General features: G+C 39.9%; 2 protein-coding genes across 5 annotated transcripts in view; one reads left to right on the top strand and one right to left on the bottom strand.

Moving 5' to 3' along the window:
- ZNF106 (zinc finger protein 106) overlaps positions 1 to 21407 on the top strand; it is a 39140-nt gene extending 17733 nt beyond the window's left edge. For 2 of the 4 annotated variants that reach the window (XM_064146421.1, XM_064146451.1), the window contains 17 exons: positions 537 to 1161; positions 2064 to 2133; positions 3557 to 3711; positions 3801 to 3861; positions 4149 to 4490; positions 6125 to 6902; positions 7219 to 7274; positions 7757 to 7902; positions 8196 to 8330; positions 9854 to 9970; positions 10701 to 10892; positions 11896 to 11958; positions 12788 to 12907; positions 13371 to 13442; positions 14890 to 14961; positions 15557 to 15703; positions 17092 to 21407. In XM_064146421.1, coding sequence (XP_064002491.1) covers positions 537 to 1161; positions 2064 to 2133; positions 3557 to 3711; positions 3801 to 3861; positions 4149 to 4490; positions 6125 to 6902; positions 7219 to 7274; positions 7757 to 7902; positions 8196 to 8330; positions 9854 to 9970; positions 10701 to 10892; positions 11896 to 11958; positions 12788 to 12907; positions 13371 to 13442; positions 14890 to 14961; positions 15557 to 15703; positions 17092 to 17148 — 3208 coding nt within the window. In that variant the 3' untranslated portion in view covers positions 17149 to 21407. Of the gene's footprint in view, positions 1 to 536; positions 1162 to 2063; positions 2134 to 3556; positions 3712 to 3800; positions 3862 to 4148; positions 4491 to 6124; positions 6903 to 7218; positions 7275 to 7756; positions 7903 to 8195; positions 8331 to 9853; positions 9971 to 10700; positions 10893 to 11895; positions 11959 to 12787; positions 12908 to 13370; positions 13443 to 14889; positions 14962 to 15556; positions 15704 to 17091 lie in introns of those variants that run through there. The other 2 variants (XM_064146431.1, XM_064146442.1) reach the window with 2 other exon arrangements.
- Positions 21408 to 22311: 904 nt separating this feature from the next.
- Positions 22312 to 24971, bottom strand: part of CAPN3 (calpain 3) — a 31841-nt gene continuing 29181 nt past the window's right edge. The window contains exons 19-21 of the mRNA XM_064146400.1: positions 24293 to 24409; positions 23905 to 23963; positions 22312 to 23284 (exon numbers count right to left, since the gene is read on the bottom strand). Of these exons, the coding sequence (XP_064002470.1) occupies positions 23258 to 23284; positions 23905 to 23963; positions 24293 to 24409 (203 nt within the window). The 3' untranslated portion in view covers positions 22312 to 23257. The remainder of the gene's footprint in view (positions 23285 to 23904; positions 23964 to 24292; positions 24410 to 24971) is intronic.

Here is a 24971-nt window from a genome sequence, read left to right as displayed (position 1 = left end):
GATCTTGATCTCTTCATAGTGGTTGCTTAGCATCTGAATATGGACACTTACAATATATTTGCTTTTCAAGTTCTAGTGGGTAGAAGAAGATGGAAATGCTATCATGGTGCAAACAGTGCTCTGACAGTTGAACAGACACAGGAAGTGCTTGCATTGCTGCAGGCAGAGTAAATGCTCCTACTTCATTTGTTAAGCTTTGAATTTTGTAGTATATCAATTCTGAAACTTTCTTTGAAGTGGGAGTTTTTGAGGGATCTTAAAAAGATGTTGCATTTGCTTATTCTAGACTCATTCTGGAGTAATAGTACAATTTCTGACTTGGAAATTATGGTGGTGTTTCTTAGCCACTAAATCTAATTTTGTGATAAACAAAAGTTACTCCATTGGCAGATAAGACAGAAAGCATGGAATACCAACATAATGAATTGCTACGTCTCCTAAAGCATTTGGGGAAGAGAAAGACTTTAGGAAGACTTTTATCTAGATTTAATTGGCTTGTTACATGTCTGTTTATTTTTCTTTTTATCTTCTTAAAGGTTTGGCATAGAAATGGTGCCTCTTGTTCAGAATGAGCAAGAGGGTCTAGAACTCGGTGAAGAATCTGATCTGTCAACTCTGGAAGGATTCCAGTGGGAAGGAATTTCCTTAGCAGTGCCTGGCTCAGCCAGAAAGCGTAGCTTTTCTGAAAGTAGTGTCATTGCAGACAGAAACCCTGCTGCTTATAGCTTCTTCAGTGAACAAGCCAAAATAAAAGAAAGTGGGCAAATGCAAATAACTGGAACCAGCCACTCATGTCCCATTACATCTGGATATGAGGCAAGTACTGGCATTGAGGCTGACTTGAAACAGGACACAGCTTCTCTTCCTTTGTTACCATTCATGTCTGAAAGAACTGAGACACGTGGAAGAAGACACAGTCTACAGGCCACGTCTGAGGTCACAGACTTCACAAAACCAGAGCAAGAGAGCCCAGAGAAGAGAACACCTCTTCTTGAGAAACAAAATGTCCTAGGAATCTCAGAAGAAAACTGCTCAGCTTCAAATAATGCTTCACTTCTTGCAGCATCTAATAATATAGATGCAGCTACAGACAGTAGCTGTACATCTGGTACTGAACAGAATGACAGCCAAGGAGTAGGAAAGAAACGAAGGGCAACTGGAGTAAGTGTGCAACTTTGTCCAGCTTTGGTATACTTAAAGATGTTTTGTTTTGTTTGTTTGTTTCCTGTCAATGTCCATTCAACCTTGAAATAATCTCTGCAGGGAGGACTTTGCTTTGTACATCGATAGCCTCAAAATAATTTGCATGTTTACCTTAATTTTCTTTAAGACTCTCTTCCCATTCTGCTTTTCCATTGCAGAACTTCTGCTTGATCTTTCTTAATTAGTAGGAATGGAAAATATTCTTCAATTTTGATTTGATAACTGGTGACCTGGGAAACAAGCTGTTAAAATATTTCTGTGGAAGTACCTGGTGTTGCAGCAAAGGTCTTAAGTTTCAAAATTTAAATAAAAACTACAATGTAGTAGAAATCTGTTTTGCTTATTTTTTTTTCTGGATTTATGGTTAAGCCAGGAAAAACAACCCTTCTGGCAAAATTTTTACTTTAAATGTCTTTTAAATATGAATTTCTTTCACTGTCCTGCCTTGGACTTAGCCAAACTGGATAAAAAAATTAGAGTTTCTGATGAAAATCCAAAAAAGGATTTTGTTATATGCAGAAAGTCATAGTTTTGATTCCTTGCTGATTTAATCCTCTAGACCTTTAACTAAAACTGTAGAGCAGAAAATCTGTCCCAGGTGTGGTCTTAAATGTCTGAACAAGTGGAAGACTGTTGGCTTGTTTAATCTTTCTTTCTAGCTGAGATGAAAACAAGACACTTGTTCTGTTGCCCTTCCTCTTTTTAGTGGAGAGGGAAGAATGAATTATATGAGAATGTGCAGCATTAATGGTGTGTTCCTCTTTATGGGTATAAATCATGGCTGGGGGAAAAAATGTTTGATGCCTTAAATTAGGCAATATTGCACATGTATCATTGGTTAATAAATGATTCCTTTGCAGGAGGGATCTTCTCCTGAAATCCCTAGTCTAGAAAGAAAGAATAAGAGAAGAAAGATCAAGGGTAAAAAAGGTGAGTGAATATCATATGCATGTGCTTCTGATATGGAGGTTATAAATGCTAGTTGTATTTTGACTTTGCTAAAACAGTAGTTCCTTAATGTTTCTTTAGTGTTTCTTGGGCTCTTACCGAAGGTGTCTCTTTCTTGCCCAGGGAAGAGTCATCCTCTTTGGATGGAAGCTCTGAAAGGAGAAGCACCCATCACTCCTTTATAGTTCAACTATGCAGCTTTCCCTTTCCAATTTTAGGTAGTCTCACCAGAAAACTTGTAGTCTGAATAATTTGCACCGTTTTCTTTCTCCAGCAATGCTTTTTATTTTTTGATTGCTTCTTCTCTGTCCTTAATGGAAATGAATGTGGAGTGTCTTTGTCCTTCCTGATCTTGACTGAAGAAAGCTTTTACTCTGCCATTACGCAGGTCTTTCTTAAGCATGCCTAACACTTCCGCGTTGCTGCATATCAAAGTGTACTATCTGTGTTTTAGGCAGACTTTAGGGAATTAAACCACTGCATCATCGTCAGTGAGTTTGGGAGCCCAGAATAAATTTTTCAGAAGTTCAGTTTATCTTGTAAATTAATTATTAAGAGCTGTTTGGGATACAGGACAATTAATCTGGATCTTCTTATGGAAACTAATTTCACTACTTGAAAAAGGTAGAGATTTTTATCAGTCTCTGCCTTTAATGACTGGTCTCTGTTATGGCAACTAATAACACATCTGACTTAGCAAAATCTCTTCCCATCACTTTGCTTCAGTGTCATTGTTATTGCATTAGATCTACTGAGGAAATCTATAACCTGCATGAAACTAAGCAGTGCTCAAACTGAGACTTAGTTTGCTTGGAGAATCTGTAATTTCTGGGGACATTAAAAATAGTACATGAGGATTTTCAACCAAGTAAAATGCTCAGAGACTTTTTTTCAAGAGATTGCAGACATGAATCTCATGGCCCCAAATCATTATGAATAGTAAATAAAATTTTTAATCATTAGGTTCTTTTTTCTTTTAAGCTGCGTTTTCTTGGCTTCTGGATTAACCTAATAATTTGAATCTTATGTAGTTTAAATTTGCCTTTCTTTTTGACTATGTTAATGGAAAGTCTATATTTGTACTTTATGTACATATGTGCTTCAAGAGAAGAACTTTGTGGAAGATAATTACTTTGTTTAAACTAGATCAGTGCTGACAAAGCTATGGTGGAGATGGTTACTGGAGTTAAAAGGCTGAGATCCTGGAAAGAGGAATGCTCAACTCTTGTTCTTCATGTAGATGTGAAAAACTCTGTGTAGATAATTCTTCTCAACTTCTTGTATGACTGTTGGTGCTTGAAATATTTTATGTGATTTTTACTTTCTGAGGCAGTAGCATTTGTTGATAGATAGTATGCAGTGTATTTTAATGTACTGTCAAGGACAATTTTACTCTCTTTTTCAGAACGTTCTCAGGTAGACCATTTGTTGGCAATTTCGCTGAGGGAAGAAGAGTTAAGCAAGTCCCTGCATAGTGTGGACAACAGTCTCTTGCAGGCTAGGGCTACTCTGCAGGCTGCGTATGTTGAAGTTCAACGGTTCCTTGTATTAAAGCAACAGGTAATAGTGGTTATTAAGGCTGAGTGACAAGTTAGCAGCCAAAAAACCTGCTTTAATTAGGACTGATTTAAACTACAACTGTTTTGCAGATAACCATGGAAATGAGTGCACTGAGAAGTCAAAGAATACAGATCTTGCAGGGGCTACAAGGTACATCATACCATGAAACTCCTGTAGTGGAATGCTGACTCATATCCTTTGAATTCATCATCTTGTGAAAATTGCATTTAATTTGAATTCACTCAAAAAACCTACCAAAAAAATGTAGTATTTGTTCAAGTGTGATCTACTGTCTTTGGTGGTGGCACCTAGGGGCTTTTTACAGTCCTTTCCTTGTCTATGTGCACAAAAGAAATGAGGTCTTAGCACCACTAAATGTTGTTGTAAAATGTGAACATTTCTGTTCTGATTTTCTTCCTCTTCACCTTTGCCATTAGAAACATATGAACCTTCTGAACTGTCAGAGCAACTTTCCTGCAGTGTCTTAAGTGAGAGAAGAAATAGCAAATCTCAGATGGCAGCTGACTTAACCCCTGCAGGCTCCTTCCTGCCTGTTTTGGACACTTTGTCGTCTTCAATACCTCCACTGGGATCTTCCGTTCATGTAAACGTGCCGTTGCCATTCCAGTCTCCTGGCGTCACACCCACCGTTCCTCCTGACTCCGCAGTACAGGTTAAATGTGAACCTGCGTCTCCGAAAGGCTCAGAAGAAAATGGCAATTCTGTGCTTCAGAGCTCTCCATCTGCTTCACGAACAGAAGAGGTGCAGCAGAAGGGTGGTATGTGTTGGTTTCTCCTTGCTAGAAGGGCATTAGCTGTAAAAAGAAGGAATTTCCTTACTGTAAGGTAAATGTTGTAATTTGGAGGAGAAGAATTCTCTGTGGGCAGACTGTCTGCTTCCTGAGAGGTGGACATCTGGCCTGTCTGCTTTCCAAAGAGATCAGCTCAGCTTTGCTTTGAAGGAGCAATCTCCCACCTGTGGGACTGAGTGATTCTGTTTTCTTGCACTGCTGTAGTGACTTCCTACTTTCTTGTCTGCTATCTGCAGTAGTCCAAGTGCTGAGAATTAAGAACTTTTCATTTTAGAAGTTTTGGTTTAAGTTGCCAGTTACTCTTATTTTCCTGTGTGTTTTTCTTTTAAGTGACCGATTTCTTTTCCTTGTGCTTCTGGTAGAGAATGAGGGATGCATGATGTTAGACATGTATTTAGAATTTAAGAGATTGTGTGCTGTCTTCTGAGTATAATTAACACAGTAACTGTTCAAACCTCATCTAAATGCTCATTTATTCTGTACAGAGTGTTTTCTAGCAGGTTGCAGCCATGTATGACAGTTACGAGTCAGGAGAAAGAAAGCTTTCCATTAATTTACTTTAAATACAGCATACCCTATGTATCTACTCATATCTTGGAACTTGCCAGCTGAAGACAGTGTGGAGTGAGGTGCTCATGTTGAAGATGTCTCTAGCTGGATATGTAGTTCCAAAGTACCAAATTAGTACTGTGATGTGTTAAACAGTCCAACAGCTTTCTCTTAAGTATTGCTATAGGTTTCCCTTACTGTTTCAAAGAGAGTCAAGCAGATAAGTATTCCAAATACTGACAGTTTTCCCTTCCCCTTGAGGGATCCCACTCAATAAATGCAGTGAACTTGAAACATTCTCCTTTGGATAGCAGTTACCACAAATGCAGCTGGGGAGTTTTAGGGTGTGAGGAACACAGCTGTGAACTGCTGGTTGTGCTCTCACTCTGTCTCACTTAAGAGGATGGATTAATTTGTTCATATTCACTTGAAATTAAAATGACAAGGACACAGTTTGCCCCATGGCTTAGATCACCACAAATAAACTGACAAGGCTTACTCTGATGGCTTACAGTGCTGCCATTCTTGTGATTGAGGGTATGATGCTGCAGAGTGGGTTGTGCATAGGTTGTCTACCATGAGCTAGTTCCAAGTAATTTGGTAGGAATAATGAATGCAGATGAGTTAAGCACAAGGTCTTCAATCTGTGTCACTGAGCAGCAGAGATGTATTGGCTGTGCATTGGTTAATACCAGTCCTACAGCACAGGTCACAGCTGGTAAGGGAGAACACTGTGAAGGGTGAAGGTATCTTGAGCTGACAGTGTAGACTTAACAGATTCACCAAAGAAGTGTATAGTCATCCCTCAACATGAATGGTGGGCCCCATTCCTTTGCTTCTTGCAGATAAAGATTTCATTCTGCAGTTATTTTTTGTAAAGGGTAGGTAGCTGACTGAAATAGCCAAACTGCATGTGCACATAAATTTCAACATCTAGGAGTGTGTACTTTACATGCATGATCAAAAGTATAAACAGAAAACTGCAGGAAAAACTATTTGGCATAAATACTTATTCCCATATATTGGATATGATGCTAATCTGTTTTCTTCAGAAGACACCAACCAGAACACATCAAGATACCCAGTTATCTCTGCAACCCTATCCATATCAGAACTGGCAGCTTGTTTCCAAAATACCAATCAAGATGTTCCCAAGCCTGCTAGGAACAGGGGAAAGGCTGGGCTTCGTGAGGACCCTTCTCATTCACTGTCTGTTTTCAGCAAGAAAGACGCAAATGATGCGGTGACTGAAAACTTTTTACGGGTTCAGCGTAGCCCTTCTCTGCCAAAGTGTTCAGCCCTTCTAGAACTGCCAATGGATGAAACTCCCAAGTTGTCTGCAGAACCATCCAAGCAACAGATGACAACCACTGTAGTCCCAGCAGAAAAAGGGAACAGGAGGAGGAGAAGGTTAAGGAAGAAGAAAACTCTGAGAGCAGCCCATGTGCCAGAGAACAGTGATACAGAGCAGGATATAGTTGACTTGAAGCCCATTCGGAAACTCAGGGGTGGGAAGGTTCTGAAAGGAGTAAAAGTTACTACATCTGCTCCTCCAAAACAGGAGAAAGGAGTCACTGCTCAAACTGCGAGAAACAAAGATGAGAATGACAGTGATGTTTCTCTGGAACTGGTGGAAGTTCCAGTTCCTCAGTGTCACGTAGTTGATGTTGGTTCATCAGAGTCGGGAAATGAGAAACCAGACAGTCCATCAAAGAGGGATTCACGCAGCTCTCTGGATCAAACAGTCCTAGAGGCATCCTGTTCTGGTTATGATGAAGTGAGCTCTACCAGTGAGATTGGCACAAATTACGGGGATGATGGGAAAAGAAGGTGAGATTATTGTAGATCTCTGAAAAGTAAAAGCATTACACAGTAATCATAAAAGGTCTGTCTTTTTTTCTTATTCAGAAAGTCTTAGAACAGTCATAACTTCTAATTTCATTTGAAAGTGAAATAAGATAGAAAATGAAAATTGAATTTGCTTTCTTTGTTTTGTTATCTACAAATTGCTTTTAATAGAAGAACAAGCCTGCCCTGCACAGAAGGTTTGGTTTTGAGTGTATTTGTCACAGCCTATTTTCTACATGTAGTCTCGTGTCTCAGATTACAAAGTCTGATCCTGCTACTTTTTTCTTTCTATGTTCAGTGTGGCTGAGACGCAGACTTCCATATCTCTATTAAGAGGATCAAAGAATTCCTCAGGTATATCTTTCAAGCTTTTCTTCTGATACGATATACATAGTGTCTTGTAGAACTTTGAATTTAGTCTTGTCCAGACTACTTCCAAAGTGGACTTTAGCCCAGAAGATCAAACCTAGCATTAAGCAGTGAAGTGGGCAGTGATGCATACTCAGGTCTTCTTTCATTGAATGTTGTTTGCCTTGACCCCTCCACATACTCTTACCATCTCCCACATGAACACTTCTGCTCCACAGTATCCGTAGAGCTGTAGGACAAACTAACATAACCCTTTTGCTATTTCAAAGATCTTTCTGGACTTAAAATGCCAGTAGGATCCTTATATCATGTTATATTGCCTTCTGCTACTTAATGGCTCCAGCTGGAACTCACAATGAAATCTGACTTTAAAGTGCTGAGCCTATGAAGTAGTTTTGCTGTTTGGTAATACAAACAGCAATGTTGAGTGTGTTCCCATAATCAAAATATATGTCTCTGTCCTGCAGAACTGTCTTCAGAGCCAGGTGAGGATGAAGAACCTACAGAGGGAAACTTTGAGGGACACCAGGCTGCAGTGAATGCTATTCAGATTTTTGGGAATTTATTGTATACCTGCTCAGCAGACAAAACTGTTTGTGCCTACAATCTGGTTGTAAGTAAGGTTGTGGGAATGGTGTTAGATTAGTTGTGCTCACAAGGTTGCAGTTGTTTTTGTAAAGCTTAGCTGTGTAGCTCAGGAAGCAGCTGCTTTTTCAAGCACCTAATTTCTTTATGCTATTCTCTTCTTCAAACCTCTCCTGAACCCCTTCTCCATATGAGAAGGGTAAAGGAAGATAACAGTGCTTTGTGTATCTTGCTTTTGTTGGCTGTACTACACTACTGTTAGGTACAGATCCTGAGAGGTGTTACAGGTCTTTATATTGACAGACTATGCTTACCTTTTAGAGCAGAAAGTGTGTGGCTATCTTTGAAGGACATACTTCAAAAGTGAACTGCCTCCTGGTCACTCAGACAAATGGGAAGAATGCTGCACTCTACACTGGTTCGAGTGACCACACTATCAACTGTTACAATATCAAGGTACTCATACTCTGTGTTGATTGACATGTGTTGCATTTTTGTGCAAGTATTTATTTGTAAATATAAATGAAAGAAGCCTTTTAGATTCATAGGAGCTGGACATCAGCCCCACTTCATTCCTCATTAGAGTGCGGTGGGTGATTAAAAGCAAGCAAACCGTTAAGTGATTTACTACCCTAATGATTTGGTTACCTGGTTGGCAGAGATTTTACCACAGCAGGGTAATTGGATCTTGAATGCTGGGAAAACCAAAGTGCAGGGTGGTTGTCTGGCCATGAATATAATGTTTGTCTTGCTGTATCTAACTTCATTGCTTACAGAAGGCGCTGCATTATTTGTAGAGCATCTATACAGAGAGCAGATATTTGCTATTCTGAATCCTACAATTGTTAAGCTTGGAAGAGATATTTGAGATTGTTGAATCCAACTGCTTGTCTAGAGCTCACAATTATACCACTACTGGTGTACAGTAAGCTACTACAATTACAAAATTACACCACTGTTGGTGTAAGCTACTACAACTAAACCATGTCCCTTGGTACAATGTCCATGCATCTTTTAAGTATCTCCATGGATGGTGATTTCCAATGCCTGAGAACCCTTTTGAAGGCGAATGGAAGTGCAGAGTGAGGCTTCCTGAAGCTGCACTTCTAAGGATAAATTATAGGAAGCCTTGTCCAACCTCTGACTTCAAGGAATAGAAAGCAAGTATCTGCTATAGGGGACAAACTGTCAGAGGTTTTTTCACTTCTCAGATGATGATTCTTGGCACTTTCCTAGGGGAGGACTTCATGAGGATTCCTCAAACACAAGCATGTAACAGAACGTTTTTGATACATGTATATATATAGTCCGTAGTCTAAACTTCAGTATACATTAGAAGTTGTGACTAGAATAAAGCTTTCAGGGTTACAACTAGTTGCTGAAGTACAGACATGCCTCAGAAATGGGAGTGAGTTGATAAAAGCCAGGACCAGACTGCCACATGATGCTAGACTTTCAGATGGTTTTGTTCTACTGCCACAATGAAGGGATGGGGCAACGACTTGATGCAAGCCAAAAATCCACCTTATTAGAAAAATAGGCAGGTATATATTGTATCAGAAGGGCTAGCATGTTAATCACTGATTGGATAGAATTACAGTAAAAGTTAGTAACTACCACATGATTGGCTAATACTCTGCTCAGGCTGAAGACACTGTTTCTACCTTCTTCTCTGCTCCTTGATATAAGTTGCTATGCAACTATCTGAGCAGTCCTGACCGCAGGATCTTACTTATCTTACTCTTCGGAGGTCTGTCTGACCCACACATTACATGCCCAAGGTCTATACTGTGTTTTGTTTCGTCTTGGGCAGCTGTTCCCTGCTAAAAGGCCATTCCCCTATTCCTACATTCTACCTCTGTTGGTTGAAAAAATGCAGCTTGTGAGTGAAAACGATCATTTGTTTTTGTTTTTCTTCCCTTTTTCTCTGAAATGTTTTCAGTTAATAAAAAGCTTTGTATGTTTCTTTCTGTTGCCAGACCAAAGAGTGCACAGAACAATTTAAATTGGAAGATCGAGTGCTGTGTTTACACAGTCGATGGCGGATTCTTTATGCAGGCCTTGCCAATGGCAGTGTGGTTACTTTCAGCATAAAGGTTTGTGGGTTTCAATATTGGCACCTCAAAGCCTTTTGCAGTGCTGTTTCTCTCTGTTTTCTATTTCTTTCCATTCTTTGTCTTGAGTAGTAAGTGTATTTGTAATTCAGGTATTTTGGTGTCAACAGTCACTGTTGGCACCTTTTGGCCCTTTATTTGTCAGTGCACAAAGCAGTCCCATCTCTCTTTCTCTGTTGTTGCCTTTCTCTTAACTGCTGTGTTGTCATATTTTTCCTTAAGGTTCCACCTGGCCTACCAGTCATGTGTCATGCGAGGTTTCTCACACAGCTGTTTTGTGAATCCTGCTTTCTTGCTCTTGAAAGTAGCATGAGAGACTGTTATGTGTTGCTGGCTTTGAATGTTCCATTTGCAGTTATAGAAGGGACTCATTCACAGGGTGTTCTGGCAGAGTGGCTTAATCAGCAGTCCTCATGATATTAAGTAAGTTATTTTTCTGACCATTCCTTTAATGGATCCTAGGAACTTTTCAAATTTGGTTTCTCAAATTTATCCTGTTCTGCATCTTTTTTTTGTAGCAGTATTTTCCATCATTGTTCCAGTTCAGAAGGAGGATTTTCCAGACCTTGGCTAAGTAACTAGTTTTTTAAAAGAACAGAAAACAAAAGCCTAACTAAAGGAGTTATTTCCTTGATTTGGAAACTAAAGTTACTAAACTGAAATCAGATGGTATAACTTAATTTTTAAGCACTGATTTTTCTGTCCCCAACAGAACAACAAGCATGTTGATACCTTTGAATGCCATGGCCCTAGAGCAGTGAGCTGCCTAGCCACAGCTCAGGAAGGAGCACGCAAGTTGTTGGTAGTGGGCTCCTATGACTGCACCATCAGTGTGAGGGATGCACGGAACGGGCTGCTACTCAGAACTCTGGAAGGTCACAGCAAGACTATACTCTGCATGAAGGCAAGTGTCTCTGAAAACAGGGGTTGGACAGAGAATGCTTAAAATGGTGTGGTTTATCTTCATTTAATAGTGAGCACATCGTGGAAGGAAATAGAAAATATCTTTTTTTAAGAGGATGAAAAACGAGTAATTTAGTAGGAAATTGATCTCTGGCTGGCTGCTGTAGCTCATCTACCCAGTAAAACCATTGGGAGTGTATGTTTATTTCATCCCGTTAGAAGATTCTGGGAGTTTTGTAATGTGAGCTTGCCAACAAAGCGATAGTCAGTGAAAAGATGAAGCTAGTTTTCACTTACTCTGATGGTGCAAACCTCTGAGGAAACTGCACCAAGTGTAACTTCAGTTAAGTTTTTTAATAGCTTATGTACAGTTTTCTGGCTCCTGAGATTACCAACTGGAACATGTGCTTGTCTGGCTACTTGTCTGTCACTGCTGTTGTATAACAGAGGATGATTTCCCTCAATTGTATTTATCACTAGATACTGTGGTGCAGTGGCACATCCGTTTCTTGCCCTATGGAATATCCTAGTCCTCCTTGCATGGCAGCATTCGCTGGTCCCTTCTTGATCCATGATATATATGTTAAGCATTCTTTCTGGAATACTGTTTGTCAGGAACATTTCTTGCATGACCAGATTATAGGTACAAGCCTATCCAATATTCCCTGGAAACAATACGCTTTACTGTGCCTGTGCAGAACAGCCTTCTGTGTTCAGTCTGCTTGGTTCCTGATCTGCTGCTGTGCAATCTTTGAGGATAGTCCATAGGTAGGATGAGTTAACCTGGCAGGGTGCAAGTTAATGGCTTCTAACATCAGTTGTCAAGTGTGAAACATCATCGTTAGGATGGCACGGTACATTTTCTCGCTCTGGGGTAAAAGAAGTGTGTGCTTACTTTTCATACTCTCCGTTGATTTTAAGACCACCAAATTTAGGAAATACTACAGCACAACTTTAAAATTGACGTTGTAATGTCTTTCTTACCTATCTCCTTCCCCGCCAAGGTTGTGAATGATCTGGTATTCAGTGGCTCCAGTGATCAGTCTGTCCATGCTCACAACATCCATGTAAGTCTCCTGTATAAAGCTGGAATGACTTTTACTATGAAGGCAGTGAATTACTGTGCTATCAAATCAGTATTTCCAGACTCTTTGACTGAGTGGTGGGGCAAGTTTCTTCTAGGAGTTAAATAAGTTTGTTAATGTGACTGTGTACTGTAGCTAATTGATGCGGCACAGATGGGATATGTTAACATGCTGTGGAAAGGTTTCAGTGACTCTGGTGAAGGAGTTATGTATCACAGGGAAATCTTGAACACAGTGTTCAAAACTATCTGGTTCAAAAGCTGTTACACTGTCATGAATGCTTCATCTCTAGCCCAATACACTCTTTTCACCATTTTTTCCCCCTGTGCTAGCAGAAACAGTCATGTAGGTATTCAGTAAGTTATATTAAAGAACTTGAACAGAAGTAAATTTTAATTGGCAAAGAAAAAAAATTGTCCGTTTCTGTGTATTCAGCTCAATCTGTTCACTAATCCTTGTGGCTAGATAAATACTGCTAGCACTAATAGCACAGTACTAGTTGCCAGATAGGTAGGAACATGTAAGTAATGATGGCAAGACATGTTGGTACTTTCTATAGTGGCATGCATTTCTGTTGTACTAAAGTGGCTCTGTGGTAACATGGGTAAAGAAAAGGGCAAGTAATATTTGACCATAATCTAGAAGTGCCTTCACAGGAAATGGAATTCTGATAAAAAGGGTGTTTCCTTTTTTTGAGTAGTCATCATTGAACCAACTGCCCTATCTAGGTGAGGTAAAACTGTTTTGGTTTTGTTTGGACAATACCCCAACAAATAAAACATCTGTTTGCCTTTGTTTTTTCTTGATGCAGACTGGAGAGCTGGTACGGATCTATAAAGGCCATAACCACGCAGTAACGGTTGTGAACATTCTTGGGAAGGTGATGGTGACAGCATGTCTGGATAAATTTGTTCGTGTTTATGAACTACAGGTAGGAAAATAGATGGTTACTAATGACATATACCTAATATGTATAAATTAATAGTTTTGAAGTCGAGTAGATGTCATCTTTGTGCTTACTGGTCTCTGGCCCATCCTTCTCTTTCCTGTCATTCAGAGTACACAGAAGTGTCACCATCCAAAATATGAGGGTTTTTAAGAATGTAACTCAAACCATTTTTTATAACCTGAATTATCCTATGACAATAGCAGCTCAGAAAAGTAAGGAAATGTTAGTTGTGTCTGCTGAAAGACCAAGTACTTAGCGGAACAAAAAGACTCACAGAAGTAGCATAATCAGGAGTGAACTTTTGGGGTGGCTGTGAAGTTTAGAATCTACCAGATAATTTAGTTGCTACTCAGGACCTACTCTTGGAAGCACTGTCCTTTGCACATGGGTGTAAAATGTCTACTAACTGCCATGCTGTTAAATGTCTGTCTCTGTTTCTTTCAAGTCCCATGACCGCTTACAAGTCTATGGAGGACACACGGATATGATCATGTGCATGACCATCCATAAGAGCATGGTAACTTCCTTTTTTTTACTGGTCTCAAAGAGGTGGTTGTGCTTTCCATAAGCATATACAAGGCAGTTGAATTGTTTTCATATAATGAAATTACCCTTCTGTCTAGCTAAGAACTTGGGAAGGTCAGCCAAAAAGTCAAGCTGTGTTAACAGCTTTGTGTTGATACAGTATTACTGTCTGGGAGAAAATTGCCTTCTAGCTTACTGTAGTCTAAAACAATAGTTCTGTTTACAGTGATGGTTGCAATGAAGAACCTAGAAATAGTGAAATATTTCCTCTGTTCAAGCATCAGTCCTGTTTGATTTTTAGTCAGGAGAATTGCACATGTTAGAGAAAAACCTCAACCCATGGTCCAACCTCTAGTAACCTTTGATAGAATCTAATCAAGGGTGTGCAGCTGATTTAGGTGCACTGATTACTGAGTTTACCCTGCAGCATAGGTTTCAGAAGCACTTCTGAATAAATAAGTTGCTTATAATAGTCATGAAAAGCACTTACTTGCCTGCATGCGTAGAGATTGGTTTGCAGACTTTTTTTTAGATTGTAAAATAAGAGGTGTAGTAGTGATCTGTAGTAACATAGAGCTGAATCTAATAGAACTGACCTACTAATCGGAGTACGAATGCCCCAGCTTCACTTCTTGTGTAAGTGAGATGGAGAGTGAAGTGCACTCAGGCTTCATGCTTACTGTCAGAGGCTGCAGCTGTCCCCCAGCAATAGTCTGGGGTGTTCTCAAATCAAAGAAAGGTGCAGATGAGAAGCCCAGTGCCAAGTGAAAGATTGTAATTTTCTGTAGTATCAATAGTGTGTGTGTAGTCTCCTATACACAGCAGATTGCCTGTTACAACCTAGTGATTAATCTCTGAAAGACAAAAAGACTTGAACAAAAATGACAAGTGTAGCCTTCGTCTTGCAGGCTTTTCTGTATTAAGTTAGGATCCTTTTATTTGTTTAATAATGACTATTCTTCGTGGGATTATGAGCATCCTTTCTTTTCAAAGGACAGTTTGGTTTGTAGCATTTGCTTAAAGGTTGTTTCTAAGATAACCTTTGGACTGCTTTTTCAGGGTGTGCATCAGTCTTTTCCTTCTGAAATTCCAACCATCCTCCTCACCCTTCTCTCCGTACCTTTCTGATATACATATAACTGGCTGAGTCCTGGGACATACATTTACAGCTTCAGTGGATAGTAACCTTATGTTTCAAAGTTCCTTGCCCTTTTACACCAGCAGTGATAGAAGTTATGGAACCATTTCTTATTAATTAACGGAATCTTGTGACCTGTGAATGCAAGTTTTAAAAGAAGTAGGTTAGGGTGATTTTTTTTTTTCCCCTACATTTAGAAATCTTTTGTGTTGGGTGGTTGTGGTTTTTTTACTTTCTTTTTCTTTTATTATTTTCTTCCTGCTGTTGCTGGTTTGCTTATCCATAAACATTTGTTTTGCAGATCTACACTGGGTGCTATGATGGCAGTGTCAGAGCTGTGAGGCTTAATCTAATGCAAAATTATCGTTGCTGGGTAATGAACAAAACAGTTTTTTGCTTTCTTCTGTTTAATGTTTAGGCTAATTTCCTGGGGAGTGGAAACTACTCAGATTTTTTAAAATTCAATAATATTTTTTAAACGCATGTGCACATGGTAAATGTAGGTCTGCATCACTAGTTTCATTTTCCATGATCTTTTGTGTGTTAATGCTTTGGGCCAAGTTGCCTCTTAAACTGTTCTTTCTTCTGGCAATTTTTAAGTGGTGACATGTAACTGTTTAAAATGAAAAACTGCTCCTGAGTGACACAGAAAAGCTGACTTACTTTGCTAAGTAATTTTAAGTAAATTCCTGATGACTGTGTCTCAGGTGAGATTGAATCTTGAAAGGCTTGATTCTTTTCCTCCTCTTGCCATTCTTACTTGACTAGAGGCAGGAGGAATCTCTGTGAAGCTGTGATTAAAGAAATAGCGACCACTGTGACTGCAAATGGAACAGGAAGATAAAAACGTTTCAGGATGTGTGAGAAGACTTAGTAGAATATTGTGAAGTTGCAAGAGGAAAAACATTTAGCTAAAATTCTTTTTCTCTGACTTATACTAGTGTGGGGGTTTGTTTTTTTTCTTCCAGTGGCATGGATGTTCACTGATCTTTGGAGTTGTGGACCATCTGAAACAGCACTTGCTGACTGACCACACCAACCCAAATTTTCAGACCCTAAAATGCCGCTGGAAGAACTGTGATGCTTTCTTTACTTCCAGAAAAGGGTCCAAGCAGGTATGTGATTGAACTAATGTGGTTGTATTTCGTAGTACAAAGCATGTTACATCACCACAACTGTGGAACTTGATCTTATTTCTCTTAAAAAGGGTTACATTCTTTTAGTCTCAATCGAATTAACTGCCTTCAGTTGCAGTCATATGAGTCTATTGGGGTTCCATTTGACCTGTGACAGAAGACTACAGCCAAGGGCGATAACTGGAGCCATTCAGGGTCAGATTTGATGGGACCCTGAGCAACCTGATCTTATTGGAGATGTCCTTGCCGACTGCAGGGGCATTGAATGAGATGACTGCAAGGGTCCTTTCCAACCCAATGCATTCTGTGAGATATGACCAATTTAAAAGATTTTCATCCCAAAATATTATGTGGAAATTCTAAAATGCAGTAAATACTGAAAGAAGTGCTGATAACTGTGCTTAAAATATTATATTTTTGTTGAAAAATCTTATTTTTAAGATTAACAAACTCCAAGCATGTATTTACCCTCTTAATTATTATCCATCACTGCCTCCCTTCATTGTGCTGGATGCTGACACTGTCTAATTTTCTCTTGGAATTGGTTTTGTGAATCTAAATTTCTGACTAAATGTAAGCACTGATGGGAAAAATCAAAGGAGGTAGAAGAGTTGGATTAGTGATGTGGAAAGTATTGGGAGGTGGATGGGAGGACTGTTACCTGAAGAGCAATTGGTGAAATCCACATCCTTATCCTTGGCAGTATAAGCTAACTTCTATTGAAAGCTTTTCAAAATACACAACACTAGCTTTGAATGTGATGGGTTTGTGTGCCTTGAATCATGTGGTATGAGTGATAGAGGGGATTTAATAGGGTCACAGAATGGTTTGGGTTGGAAGGGAGCATTAAAAGGTCATCTAGTTCAGTTGTCCTGCAGTGAGCAGAGATATCTTCAGTTAGATCAGATTGCTCAGAGCCTTCTTTCTTTGTAGTCCAAATCTTCCCTCTTTTAGTGTAGAACCATCACCCCTTCTCCTATTTTAAGTGTGGCCTCATCTTTGTTAGAGGCCTCATTTAAGTACTAACAGATAGCAGTAAGCTCTCTGGAGTCTTCTATTCTCTAGGCTGAGCAACACCCAGTAGCTTGGCACTAATTTCTTTCAAATGTTATTGTAGGTTTTTTGGGTTTTTTTGGGTTTTTGGTTTGTTTTTTTTAAGCTCTGAGCCAAAAAAATGCATATTATCCAGAAATGTCACTTTCACTGATGCTTCAGGATTCTTTCACAAAATCTTTTATTGTTTTTTCTTACTGATTTGATTTGGTTGGCTTCCGTTTTGTTGTTGTGGTTTACTAAATGTTGAGGTGGTGGGGTTTTTTGTTGGTTTTTTTTTTCATTTTTAACTGACTTCCCTGGTTGTGTTCTAGGATGCTGTAGGACACATTGAAAGACATGCTGAGGATGACAGCAGGATTGACTCATGAAGCTTTTCACCTCCCACATTGGGAAGACATTTTGTCAGAATTATTCCAGACAACATAGTTTCTTACTCCAGTTTTTCCTCTTTCTTTCCCCACTTAGAGTGCAAAAATGCTGTGGGGCTGAAATGCCTTGTTACAGAGGCTGCAGGTTGTGCTGCTCTCTGTAGAAATAAGGCTGGTCAGTTAAGATTTGGCCTAAATGGGAGATTCTTGCAAGCTTTTAGTTCATTGACAGATAAGAATATTCCCTCGTCTGCCTTAGATTTATGTTGTTTGTTTGTTTTTTTCTTAAGAAACATAGCCTGAGAGTCTTTGGGAAGTCCAGAGCGGTGCTGAGAACTTAAGTCTCAATAGGTGCTGGCATTTGCCAACTCAGCTGGAAGCCTGTGAAATGTCCAAGACATCTCTATTTTTTATGCTGTGTCTCATTTTTTTGGGCCAATGTTAATAAAATTCTGCAAAACAGGATATAAAAAATTCTGACAGTGTAACCTGAATATCCAGTGTACATTTTGACATAACAGGTATTTTATGGGGAACTGGAATAAATGAAAGCTTTTGTTAATTGTAACTTAATTTTTACCTTGATTCCTTGTGCAAGAATTGCTGTAACTGAGACAGTATATCCAGTGACAGACTGCCCTACGTGCTGTACCTACTGAGTGATTTGGTTTATTTGGAGGAAAGCAGTGATTTCTTGAGGTAGCAGCAGCAGAGAAGAAACTATTTGCAGCAAAACTGCCGGAGCAGTGGCTACACTCACAGTTTGCAATCTTAGTATTTTTCAATATAGGTCCTTATGTACTGGAAGGACTAAAGCAGTTTCATCTTATGTCTTGGTTAAATGCCAGCTTAACCACTGTTATCTTGATACACTACTATGTCTGCATTCCTGGTTTTACTTGGAATCTATGTGACTGAGCTTTGCAGTCCCATATATTTGTGATATAGCAAACCCACAGAAATGCAAAAGCAGCACTTGCCTAACTGCATCCCCTTAGGTACTGTTTCGTTTCTGTTCTGAACTGGCCTAATTGGCTTAGGCTGTATCGAGTTCCCCAAAAACTCAGAAGAATGAATGTTTTGATGTGTGAAGTTCTCAAGCAGAAGATGAAGATACAAAATACATTATCATACGTAGAATTCTTGTTTCTGCTAACACAGAAGATACCACAGAAAAGCCAATGCAGAGGGGAAAACTCAGTAGAAAGTGTTTTGTTTTCATGCCTTCCTCTGCAGGCATCACCTTGAGGTGAAACACTTACCTTTGTGATCCTATCGTCTACTATGACACTGATTTAGCGAAGAGCACTGTTAGACGATGAGGCTGATCTAGCAGGAAGCTTTGTCTTTGCTTTTGCCTAACTTCAACTCGGTATTGAAAGAGCAGAGGTTTCCTTAAGCTGTAAAAGAAGGTAAAGACAGCCCAGTGTCCAAACTGAGCTGCTTCCAGATGAGTCCAGTGCTTTTTAAACAGACTGAATGTGCTGCTTTTACCAGGTACCTCTCCCACCACTGCTTTGAGGCTTGGTATGCCAACCATAGACCAATTACATTTTATACCTTCATTCTTTGACTATGAAGAAGCCTTTTTAGGTCAAGAAAGTGATCCAGGAAAGCCCATAGATGTTCAACTGTCATCAAATCAAGGAACTTCCAGGGTCTTTTCTGAAGCATGCTATTTTTATTTATCATTAGTGGGGCAAGCAGAGTTTCTCTGCAGTTGCCTTGGCATTGATTTATTATTTTGTTTTGTAAGAGATGGGAGAAAAATAGGAGTGAGATGCAGTAGGGTTTTACTTCAAAGACATGGAAATCTCTAAGGTTTCAGTGCTTTTGTGGTGATTTGTTTGGGTTTGTTTATTAAGCTGTTTGGTGACAGGGAAATAAAACCCAGTATGTGGCTCAGACCCCAGGCTGTTTTGAGGATGTTTTTGTTTTGGATTTTGCAGTGTGTGTGTTTTTGCTTTTTTATTTTCAGTCTCTGAGACTACTTGTTTTTTTCATGACCTAAAACCAGAGGACTGCAAAATACTTAGACCATTTCCAAAATTATTGATATTCAAGAATTCTGGGGGGGTTTGTGAACCACAGTGAAGGAGCTTGTGGAAACATTGCATAAACAGTGGAGTCTCAAGCTGTCCTTCATGGGCTGTGCTTGAGGCAAAGATGTGGAGGTGTAGGTGTGTGTCCTGAGGACAAGCATGTGGAGTGATTGTAGCATTCTGAAAAAGGGTGTGCCAGAGTAGATTATGTTAATTCTTCCTTGTGATTCTTCACCTTCTTTCAGTTGTTTTCAGGAACATGGTGTTGTAACAAGCACATTTATTACACTGTATTTGCATTCCGGTTTGCTCATTCAATTTATCTTTTCTAGATAGTGGAAGCAGACTTCCTTTCTTCTATTCCATGATATTTCCTTATCTGTTCTTGGAAACATTTCTCCTTGAGAAGTCTAGACTTCTGAAATCCAGCTTTAGCAGTGGTATTTTTTGCCTTTGTAGGCAATTTCAGATATCTTGCAAGAATTTTAAAATGTCTGAGGCAAATGTTGATAAAAGGCAGGAGAACAGCTCAGCTGCGTGAGTGTTTATAAAATCTTGCTTCGTAAATTAGAAACAGTTTTTTAAACTGCTCAGAGTCTCAGAGGAAAATGCTATACTGCTTTGTCCTGAGGAGATGATAAAAGGATTTGCTGTGAAGTTGTGCAGCTGTGGAAATCCTCAGGCATCTCTGTAGTTCCATGGGGAGTGTCTCTGTTTGTTCAGCTGCAATTTGGTACACATTTTGCTATTCACCTTGGCAGAGAGATGTGAGTCTTGGTAGCCTGTAATGAGGTGCTCTCCAGTCTGGCCACTCAGAGTTGTGATTCCTGATATACCTCTAGTTGAAGAGAGTAATAACTTGGGGAAGGCAGGTTATTTGTGACATTTAAGAGAGTACTATTTGCAAGGAAAGCAGTACTGCATATTCAGTGCCTGTTTCCAGGACTACTCTTGTTTTCAGTTTGTTTTTTATGCAAGTAAAAACTTGAGTGTGGAAGAGTGAGTAGAGTATGGGTTTGGGTTTTGGTTAGCTCTTTTGATTTTATTAGTCACATGTTAAATGAGCTCTGGGCTTGCACTGTAGCTGGCAGTGTATGATAAACCCTTTGAGGGCAAGCCACCATTTTCCTCTTGGCACCTGTTACACCATGAGCCTCCTCAGTGGGCAGAAAGCACCCAGAGGCATTGTATGTCTTTATGATAAAATGAGTGGGCCAGGTGCTTCTGAAACCAGTTAGATCATTCTCTTGAAAAGGGTGAGAACTTGATGTGCCATGGGCACACCAGGCCCTGCCTGAAGCCCCAAAAGGAGGGCATGCACATTGTGCAAATCTTTATCTTTCCCAGCCCAAATAACCTCACTTGTGTTGAGTGATAAGAGAATGCTATGACTGGTCTGTCATCATTGCACCTTTCTGCTTCAAATTGGAGTGAAAAAGAACAGCTAACTAGCAGTACAAAATATTCTATGACCCAAAGCTGCTGCTTGTGTGTATAGAAGGCACTGGTGGAAAAACTGCTGCATTTGTTGTTAAGAAGACACATTAAATGTCCCAGCTTCTGCTTGCCCTGTGTCACTTAAGTGTGGATTGTGGACTTCAAACGTTATCAACACATGAGCAGTCTTCTTCAAAACAGCAGGAGTGTGGCTGCAGTGTGTTTGAAGTAGTGCAGGTTCTAATGCACGTATTCAGACTATAGATAGTAATGCTGCATCAAGGTTAACAGCAACTGGAAACTAGCAATAAACTGCAGGTTCCCAGGCACAAAAATATGGTGTTGAGAAAATACTCTTTTTTTCCCCTTATTTTGAATTAAAACACAGGTACAGATGAATCTTGGTTTTCGGGGTTGTATGGCACTGTCATTCAAACAGTCCAGACTTGCAGAGTGTATGAGGAAAGGTAAGGAAACGGTTCAGGTACTGGTTGTAAAATACTTATTAGTGAAAGAACAAACTATGTCATTATATATATTCTGTTACATGCACCTGCCAACTCCTCAAATTTAATTCTATTGTAATTGTTAATTGGTCCTTTTGGAGAATGGAAGTGGATTAAACCAACATGATTGAATAGTAATTGAAACTGTGTAGAACATCTGCAAAGATTGACCTTGGTTTTCTTCTCTCACTTTGGTGCAAAGCTGTGAGCCATAATAATAAGATTTGACTCAGTAAAAGAGAAAAAATAATAATAAAAGTTCTTTATATTGTTATGTTTTGTCTGATTCTTCTTTATTATAAATGGCATGATTCTTTCAAAGGATTTGGTAGAACTTGGTTTTGCATCAGAACTCTTTTCCCCCCTGCTCTTAAAAGAGGGCTGGATAAAATCAGACCACTTCTGACCACATAAGACAACTCTGCAATGGCAGGGATGTTGCATTTTTCACTCCCAGAGCAAAGGCAACTCAGACTTAATTGCTCAAGTGGGGAAAATGGAAACTGTCATGTTCTTTTATGGAAAATGATAGCTTATTGGAGAAAATGCATAGCTGCAAAGAAGGGCTGGTGTTCCAGTCATCTTACAATGTAAGTTGGATTAAAACAAAAGTTGAATTTAGAGAAGATTAAGTCTTCAAATACATTAGAGGGTTTCTTACTCTTTCAGAGTAAGTTACAATGCAAGACAACATTAAAAACTTGGTAGTCAAAAGGTTTCCTGTTTCTTCATGACCTTAAAGTTCAATGTCCCACTTACTAGAATAACTTGAAGTGCAAGCCTTGATTTTCTTCTGCAGTTTTGCTTTGCAGTAGTGGATCGCTTTGTAACTTATTACTGCTACAGAACTAAGCAGAAGATTCTCTTGCTAAAACCATCTTTGCATCTTCTTTGCATCTTTTCTTGCACATTTTATTTTCTTTCGATTTTTATATTGGTCAGTGATTAACCAGTTCTGAAAGCCTGTCAGCCTTGAAACTGCTAACAGTGTTACCTCCAAGCTACAGGATTTTCTTTGTTTAATGCACTTAAATAGCAAGCTGAGAAGTGTTTGAGATATTAAACTGATGATTTCATGCTTACCATAAAACTCCAAAAGCTGCTCTATATTCAGGATAAAGAAGAGTGCTCAGTGTTTCATTCTTCTCTGTTCTTTCAAATTAAAACCAAAAACCAACTTTAAGATTAGGCCAAAATCCATTTGATTTTATTTCTGGTACAATTAAATCAGTTGTACTTGCCCATTCTAATAATATTCCCAAAGTGGTTTTAAGGTAGTGTCCAATTCTTCTGCTACTAATCACCCCTTGCAATAAAGGAATACTCCATTCTGTCAGGCAACAGGACCGTGAAGGAGTGTGTGTGTGTGTGTGTGTAGGTAAATAAACTTATATGCATAAGAAGTTTGATATATTAAATAAGAAGCAACTTTCTTCATCTTGTAGAGAAAGCAGTTAAAAACCCTTTCAGAGGTCCAATGTGCAATTAAGAGACTATAGAGGTACTAAAAATGAGAGCAAAACTCTCAGTTCTGAGGCTTTTGCTTTGACACTAAACAAAGCTGTAGTTTGTCCCTGCAGTCTGTTGTGCCTTACACCATCCATGCTTCTAGTGTGGCAGAGAAGTAACCTGCACTGCCACATCTCTTACAATGCATTAATTATCTCCGTGTAATTTAGCACAATCTCCTCAGATACTCTGTCGACACTATGCAGAGGCTGAAGTGATTGTACCAAAAGCAGGACAAGGGGGTAGTGCCTAGTTAAAAGTAAATGCCTCTGTCCACACTTCAGCTGCAGTTCCAGTTTTGCCTGACTTGATGTAAGACTTTTCCAGTTACTAGCATAAGCAGAAAAATGATGCATGCTCCATGTCTTTACCATGCAGACAACGGTTCAGTCACCGGTAAATTAATCCTTGTTGCCCAAAGGAGAGCCAAGATGTTGTAAAAGTAGTTAGAGAATGTGCACACTGCTCTGCCTGCTGGAGTAGGGTTGTCTCTTTTCCAAGGGCTTCTGCCCACTTGCAAAGTACATAATGCAGAAATGCTCATTTGCACTTGTGGACTAATGACTCCAAAAGTCTTGACTGTGTTCTTGATGGAGGTGGCCACTGGTTCCAGTGTTATGCATACATCGTGAGCTGCAGCCACTGGAAGGAGAGTAAGAATTAAAAGGACAGAAGACTTACGGCATACTCCAACAATTTGTATTGAGAAACCCCCATCTCTCTCTGGAAGGCAGCTGCTTGCTAACATTTGGTATGAAGCACACGGACAGTGAGCAATTTTGTCTTGGCCTTCTAGCTCCTATTGCTCCTTCCCTTGCACAATGCAAAGAGCATTTTTTCTGGTTTTACTTTTTTTGTCTGTGGTAGGAGACATGCTTTTAATGCAAACTTTCTATGTCTTAACAGATTTGTTCAAAAGGCAAAGGACTACGTTAAACCCCACTGTCAATTAAGGCCATATCAAGTAAGCTGGTTTGAAACTGACTAACAGAAGCCTCAAAAGATCCTTTAAACACTTTAGCGTCTGCAGCTGTGTCTTTCAGCACCAGCTGGAGCATTACAAAACAGCTGGTGCTGTTTGAGCATGGCTGTTTACCATGTAAGCTAGAAAACATTTCTAGAAGGTTTTGCAGCCTATTGCCAACAGGATAACAATTTCAGACTTTCATAAGCTCTCTCAAGAACATGTGTGATGAATAACTACTTGATTAAAATTCAATATTATGTTACTGTGGTAGAAATACTGGTGGAAAGCAGTTTACCTCCAGGACATTGAGCTTAATGATGCCATCTCCATCTTTATCAAAGGCATGGAATGCCCCTGAAGGAAACAAAAGTGGAGTCAGTTACTGTATGTGTAAAGATAATCCCACCAAATTGTGCTCCTGTTGTGCCATGTAAATTTATGCACGTATTTACTTGTATGGGCAGCAAGGATTTCCACTGGGTTTTTGGCTGCAGCTAACCCATGCATAAATGCAGTGGTGTCTTGTGTTGGTACGAGATGGCTGTCATACTTTTAGATCACATAAGCACCTCTCTTTATTAATACCGGAGGCAGTAGTGCTTTAAGCACACTTTGCTTTGAGTACAGCGGCACCCTGTGGGGGCAATGAGGGGAGGCAGGGTGGCCACACTGGGGCTACTCACTGAACATGGCATCCAGGCGCACAAAGCAGCAAATGAAGCTGTCGAAGTCTATGTTCATGTTCTTGTCGGCGTAGCGCATGGTGATGATGTCGTAGAGCTGGTTGTTGAGCCGAAACCCTGCGGAGGGCACAAGTGGGGCACGGCTAGGCCACAGCCCGCGGGAAGCGCTGAGGCCTACCAGGCTTCCCAAAGCAGTCTGGCCTTTGGAGGCAGCTGCTTTCCAGGCCCTGCTACTGCTGCAGCCACTAAATAACATAAAGGAAGCTGTAAGGAGCTCCCCTGTGGCCAGCTGCTTTCTTAGAAGTAAGACGCTGTTTCTTTGATTAGAGACGTGGTGCTTCTGCCTTAGAGAGCAGGTACAGACCTTTGCTGGGTGAGGCCTGCTGTGCCGAGGAGGCAGCACACCAGTGCGTGAGATGAGAAGCAAGCCAAGTCAAAACCCTGTCTCTGCAGGAGGAATCATAGAAGCAACCAGCTTGGAAGAGACCTCCAAGATCATCCAGTCCAACCTAGCACCCAGCCCTATCCAGTCAACTAGACCATGGCACTAAGTGCCTCGTCCAGTCTTTTCTTGAACACCTCCAGGGACGGTGCCTCCACCACCTCCCTGGGCAGCCCATTCCAGTGCCAATCACTCTCTCTGTGAAGAACTTCCTCCTAACATCCAGCCTAGACCTCC

Source organism: Pogoniulus pusillus, chromosome 1 (genome assembly GCF_015220805.1).
Source record: "Pogoniulus pusillus isolate bPogPus1 chromosome 1, bPogPus1.pri, whole genome shotgun sequence".
Lineage (NCBI taxonomy): Eukaryota > Metazoa > Chordata > Aves > Piciformes > Lybiidae > Pogoniulus > Pogoniulus pusillus.
This window is presented reverse-complemented; position numbering and strand designations above follow the sequence as displayed.